Below are 6,100 nucleotides of genomic sequence, written 5' to 3'. Positions count from 1 at the left end.
CGGTGGCCCCAGGAGCGGTTGCCGCGGGCACCGGGTGGTGACGCGGCCCGAGGGCGGAAGTGAGAAAGTTGCCAGCGTCCCGAGACAAGTTGGCGGAGCTGTGTGAGAGCGGCAGCGATGGGAGGTTCGGGCAGTCGCCTGTCCAAGGAGCTGCTGGCCGAGTACCAGGTGCGCGAGACGCGGTCCCCAGGGAGTTTGCGCGCGGCCTGCGCTCGGGAGAGGACGGTCCCCGTGCCGCGGCCGGGCGGGTGGGCGCGGCCTCTGGCCCCAGGCGGCCTGCTGACCCTCCTCTCGTTTTGCCTTCCAGGACTTGACGTTCCTGACCAAACAGGAGATCCTTCTGTAAGTGCTGTTTCGAACCTCACCTCCGGGATGCTGTCGGAACGGCTTCGGGAACGGGGGAGGCTCCGTTTTACTGATGGGCAAACTGAGGTCCCGCCAGCGGGAGGGGCAGGGGCCTGCAGCTAAGCCGGAACTGGAGGCCAGGGCTCCGGGCCCTCGGCTGTGCCCTCTTCCCGGCACACCCTCCCATCTCGCACCGGCGGCCCCAGCGGTGCACCGCGGAGCAGCCTCCAGCCGGAGTTGGGTGCTCTTTGACCCCGCTCCCCTGGCTTCTGCAAAACGGAACTTCCTGCCCCAGTCCGGCCGAGACTGCTGTAGTTCTGGGCTGCCTTGTCTGCTGGCAAAGCCAGAGAAACCTTGGGGAGCCCTCTGGCTCCTCCTTTATCTGAATACTACCGTAACCGTTAACGCTTACTGAGCAGTTTCCATGCTCTGCTGAAGGGTTGTCTACGTTTCCTTTGTAACCCTCACGAGGGAGGTATGGGCACAGTGAAACTTGCCTAAGACGATATTCTTGAGTAAGAGGATTTGAACTGGGGCTGGAACCCCTTTCCTAGCCAGCTTTATGTGGCCGCACACCCGAGCAAGAAGGTTGCTAGGCTTCTCTTGGCAAAAAATAATGCCAGTGGGAATGAGGTAGGGCGTAAGGGGGAGAAAGTTCAGGATAGCTGCTTTGAGGAGCAGCGATTCCTGAAATGAAATGAGATTTCAATTTAGCTCTTTTTCACTTGCTCTTTAAGTCCAATTTCTGGCCCCTTCCCGAACCTCTCCAAACCTGGGGGAGTCTGGAATCAAGGCCAAGCACAGTGCCTGGGGCATGGGGTCCCACAGTAAACCCGCAAGGATGGACTCCCAGACTCCCTGTACTGTCTTGTGATGCATCTCCTCTTGCCTTGGAAGTCCTGAGGGCTTAGCTCCTAGCTGGTTCATGATGGGTATTCAGGGCCAGGAGGGGAGATGTGACACACGTAGGGAAGCACACTAACAGGTTCTCTTCCTCTGCCAGAGCCCACAGACGGTTCTGTGAGCTGCTTCCCCAGGAGCACCGGAGTGTGGAGGAGTCACTGCAGGCTCGAGTGTCCTTGGAGCAGATTCTCAGCCTTCCAGAGCTCAAGGTGCCAGCCCACCCAGCCTCCCTCTGCTACTCCTTCTGAGGTCACATGGTCACTGCTCCCCATTCTCGTCTTCTGTTTCACCCTAAGTTCCTGGGTGCTTTATCAACATCATCCAGGGGAGTTATATAGTAATAGAAGGATGTTTTACACACTGGGATCCTCAGACATACTCTTGGAGGTTCAAAGTTGTGTCCTTTAAGAGGAGTTGAATTACTGGATGGCATCACTGACTTGATGGACGTGAGTCTGAGTGAACTCTGGGAGTTGGTGATGGACAGGGAGGCCTGGCATGCTGCGATTCATGCAGTCACAAAGAGTCGGACACAACTGAGCAACTGAACTGAACTGAACTGATTGAAGTTTGGGAACTCTATTCCAGAGGCTGATTGCCTCTCCATAGGGCTGCTGTGAAAATTTCTATGCAGAGGGCCTGGCCTATAGCACAATAATTGCTCGGTTCAATATTTGTGTTTTAAAATAACCAGCTCATCTTGTTCTCTTTGCTTAGAATGCCTTCCTCTTCCTTACTTCTCTGCTCCCAGGCATGCTTTTAGGTTAAGCTCTGATGCCCAGAAAGCCATTCCTGTCTCTTCCCCAGTGGGGTCATGGGTCCTCCTGACTTCTGTGCTGGCCCCAGAGTGGTGATGGTTCTCCGAGAGGCTGAACCGCTCCCTCCAGTTTCCTGGTGGCGTTTGAATATGTGATTTGGGCTGCTTCGTGTGTGGTGTTCACAGAAGGCTTTCTTGCTTAGGCCAACCCCTTCAAGGAGCGAATCTGCAAGGTCTTCTCCACTTCCCCGAGCAGAGACAGCCTGAGCTTCGAGGACTTCTTGGACCTCCTCAGTGTGTTCAGTGACACAGCCACTCCAGACATCAAGTCCCACTATGCCTTCCGCATCTTCGGTAAGGAGTGGGGGGCTGGGTGGAACACCAGCCCCTCTGACATGGTATTTGTGGAGATGCCCGAGAGCTCAGGGAGTCACGAGCTGGGCGCTCATCCTGACCACCTCCTTTTGGGCTTCCTGTGTCTGCTTTCTAGACTTTGATGATGATGGAACCTTGAACAGAGAAGACCTGAGCCAGCTCGTGAACTGCCTCACGGGAGAGAGCGAAGACACACGGCTCAGTGCTTCAGAGATGAAGCAGCTCATCGACAACGTGAGCAGTAGGGGCGGGTGGGCTGGGCCGGGGAGCAGGCGGGAAGGCTTGGGGTTTGGCTTTGAAGCTTCCCCTTTCCAGATCCTAGAGGAGTCCGACATTGATAGGGATGGGACCATCAACCTCTCCGAGTTTCAGCATGTCATCTCCCGCTCACCAGATTTTGCCAGGTACGACTGTGATCCTCACCTGCTGCACCAGGTCTGGGGCGTTATTTCTGGAGGTGGTCCCTGGGGTAGGAAAAGGCCTCCTGCTTCCTCTGAATATTAGAGTAGCTCTTCTTCTAGAGGGGACTCACAGCCCATCTCAAGGGGTCTTGGGGGAGGAGTAAACTTAGGGTTCAGTCCCTACCCTCCTCTTTCAGCAGAAAGCCCCAACACGCTCTTCTCTTGTTCAGTTCCTTTAAGATTGTCCTGTGACAGGAGCCACAGCGTGTGTAGCAGCACCCTGTTGAAGAATGTCCACTGCTGAGCTGTGGTCACGGTCACCCCCCGTGTTGTCAGCGCCGGCCAAGCTGGCCCAGCCTGGAGCTGGCACTGCGCAGTCTTGCCCGGGGCTGTGGAGGGCCCTCCATGTCAGGGCCTTTCCCCTTCTCACTGTCGTTGCTCTATTTGTGTTTCTACTAATCAGTAATAAAGGTTTAGAAGTTTTGAGCCTTTGTGCAACACTAGAATTACTGGTGTGAAGGCGTGGACTTATATATATATATGAGCCCTCAGTCACCCTGGGGATAAGTAGGACTTAAAGGGGATGGCTGATGTCTCATATGGTGAAGAATCTGCCTATAATGCAGGAGACCCAGGTTCAATCCTTGGGTCAGGAAGATCCCCTGGAGTAGGAAATGGCAACCCACTCTAGTATTCGTGCCTGGAGAATCCCACGGCCAGAGGAGCCTGGTAGATTACAGCCCATGGGATCGCAAAGATTTGGACACAACTGAGCGACTAAGCATGCACGCAAAGGAGACAGCAGGAAGTCAGACTGTATCTCCCCGTCCCACCCTCCCTTGTGAGGGGGTATGAAGAGGAGCATGAGGGGTGGAACTCATATCCTGACAGTGGTGGTGGGTACATGAACTTCTACATGTGTTAAAACTCAGACCTGTGTACTAAAAGAAAAAAGTCAGTTTCACTGTGTGATCATTTGAAAAATAAAAATGCTTTTTAAGTCAAAACAAGAAAAGCCAAGACCTTTTCCCCTGCACCCCATCCCTGAACCGAACCAGGGGTACAGGGTAAAGGGACTGAAGTAAACAAATCCTCTCCCTTACCCACTTTCCAAACCTGGCTCAGGCTTCCCTGGTGGCTCAGTGGTAAAGAATCTGCCTGCCCATGCAGGAGACACGGGTTCGATCCCTGATCCTGGAAGATCCCACATGATGCGGAGCAACTAAGCCCAAGGCACCACAGCTCCTGAGCCCGTGCTCTAGAACCCACAACTACAGAAGCCCACGACTGTGAGCCCTAGAGCTCACGCTCTGCAACGAGGGAAGCCACTGCAGTGAGAAGCCAGCATGCCACATCTAGAGTAGCCCCCACTTGCCACAACTAGAGAAAAGCCTGTACAGCAACGAAGACCCAGCACAGCCGAAAACAAGAAAAAAATGAACCTGGCTCCGTGGAGAGATGTGGTCAGCCAGGCTGGGCTGGCGTTAGCCCACTAGCACCCGAAAGAGGCGGCCTAGAGCCTCCCAGAACTCAGAGAACTGGACCAACCTCAAAAAGCAACAGTCCTGTCAGAGCAAGGGCCCAGGATTCAATTTCAATTCTTTAGATTTTATTAAAAAAAAAAGTAAAGTGCATTTTTATTTAAAAAAAATATATATATAAAACCCACATAAACTCAGGGTCCCTGTGCTGGGCAGTTATCAGTGATGCATGGGCTTAGCTGTCCCTTAAGAGTGGAGGTTGCAGGTATGGGGATGAACTGGGGGCTGGGTTTGAAGGCCAGGGCAGGTATGGGAAAAAGGGACACAGATTTGTAGGCTGGAGGAAGGCAGGCAGCAGTCTCTTCCTAGAATTCCGGGGGATGATGTTCATCGACATAGACTCTTCTGGACTGGCGCTGCCCTGTCACTCTAATGTGGCCGCAGCCTGATACAGGCCGGAAAAGTCCAGGAGGAGGTGGGCCTGAGCCCAGGGCCTTGGGAGGGCTGCGGGGCCAGTGTGGCCCTCTGGTCCCTGAGGTGACAGGATGATGGCTGCAAGGACTTGGCCAGCTGAGAAGGCTGGCCCCCTTGGAGCCCAAGCTGGCCCCCGTCTCTGCAGTGAGCAGGGGCAGCTGTGACAGTCGGGGAAGGCGGAAGAGGCCAGTTGGTGCGCCATTTCCAGCTCTGTCTCACACAGCCACTTTGGATGCATCCTTCCAATCTGGAAGCTGGGAGCTGGGCACTGGGCTGGCCACATGTGTGGCGTCATCTTGTCTCTCTTTTCCTGTTTCACATTTTCGACTGTTTAAACAAAGGGCTCAGTTCACTTAAGGAGCATCTGCTCACTCGGGCAGGCCCCCATCTTCAGCCAGGACCCACAGGGACATGGCCATCTGGGGTGGAGGGGGGTGGGGGGCCTTGCTACTTGGCAGCGGGCTCTGTCGCTCCTGAGGGCTGGACACCGCGGCTTCTTCCACAAGGAGGAGCAGAGGTCCAGTCAACTGGCTCTGAGCGCTCGGGGGCCCCAAAGGGAGGCCGCCTCCGGAAGTCTGCTCTCACACTACCGAGTCCCGGATCTCAGAGCCCAGGCGGACCCGGGGCCTGGGGCACTCCGGGGACACCTCTACGAAGCTGTCCTGGACACTCAGTGGCCTCTTCTCTGACTCCGTGAAGACTCGGGGCCTCAGGAAGCTGTCCAACAGGGCCTGGTAGCCTTGGTGGTCAAGCGGGGTGCCAGGAGGGCCCACGCCGTTGAGCGGCCGGGTCTCAGGCGGCAGCACCACCGGGCGGGTTTTGGGGTGAACGCTGGCACACTCCCCCTGCTTCAGGAAGACCTTCATACCACCACGATGCCGGTGGAGGAAGAATAAGATGAGGACCATCACGGCAAACACGAAGAGCACACACATCACCAGGAACTCCGTCCAGTATGACTTGTCCATGCGCCAGCTGGCCTGGCTGCCCACCGGTGCGCTCACCCGAGATGTGTTGATGATGACGGGCACACTGCCGCTCTGGTCCGCACTGCTGGCCACCTTGTCCTCCACCACCTTCGGGCAGTAGCTGGCCTCCAGCTGCTGGATGCCTCCCTCCAGCGACCAGCACTGGAACAGTCCCAGCTCCTGCTGGCTGCCCACCAGCAGCAGGTCCCCAGTGGCCAGCACGCGGAAGGAGGCCGAGGTGTTGATGGGGGCCCCATTGTGCAGCCAGAACCGGGTTGCCAGGTTGGACAGGAGGGGGCAGGCCAAGGTGTTCACTGTGTGGGGCTGGAAATGAACCTGTTCACAGGGCTTCTCACCTGCAGGCAGAAAAAGCAGTTCCCAGTCAAGGAGGGGCTG

At 56.1% G+C, this 6,100-nt stretch overlaps 2 protein-coding genes across 3 annotated transcripts in view; one reads left to right on the top strand and one right to left on the bottom strand.

Annotated features, from left to right (window-relative positions):
• Nucleotides 1-73: 73 nt before the first annotated feature.
• On the top strand, nucleotides 74-3,265 carry CIB1 (calcium and integrin binding 1). Its single transcript, NM_001114765.1, is given in 7 exon segments — nucleotides 74-168; nucleotides 308-342; nucleotides 1,349-1,457; nucleotides 2,209-2,359; nucleotides 2,496-2,614; nucleotides 2,696-2,784; nucleotides 3,012-3,265. Coding segments are annotated over 7 exon segments (576 nt in total). The 5' UTR covers nucleotides 74-117; the 3' UTR covers nucleotides 3,034-3,265.
• Nucleotides 3,266-4,368: 1,103 nt separating this feature from the next.
• Nucleotides 4,369-6,100, bottom strand: part of SEMA4B (semaphorin 4B) — a 42,610-nt gene continuing 40,878 nt past the window's right edge. For both annotated transcript variants that reach the window (XM_060401645.1, XM_042235091.2), the window contains one exon: nucleotides 4,369-6,060. In XM_060401645.1, the coding sequence (XP_060257628.1) occupies nucleotides 5,318-6,060 (743 nt within the window). In that variant the 3' untranslated portion in view covers nucleotides 4,369-5,317. The remainder of the gene's footprint in view (nucleotides 6,061-6,100) is intronic.

The sequence above is a fragment of the Ovis aries genome, chromosome 18, assembly GCF_016772045.2.
Source record: "Ovis aries strain OAR_USU_Benz2616 breed Rambouillet chromosome 18, ARS-UI_Ramb_v3.0, whole genome shotgun sequence".
Lineage (NCBI taxonomy): Eukaryota > Metazoa > Chordata > Mammalia > Artiodactyla > Bovidae > Ovis > Ovis aries.
The sequence above is the reverse complement of the archived record's forward strand: the minus strand, read 5'-3'. Positions and strand labels throughout refer to the sequence as shown.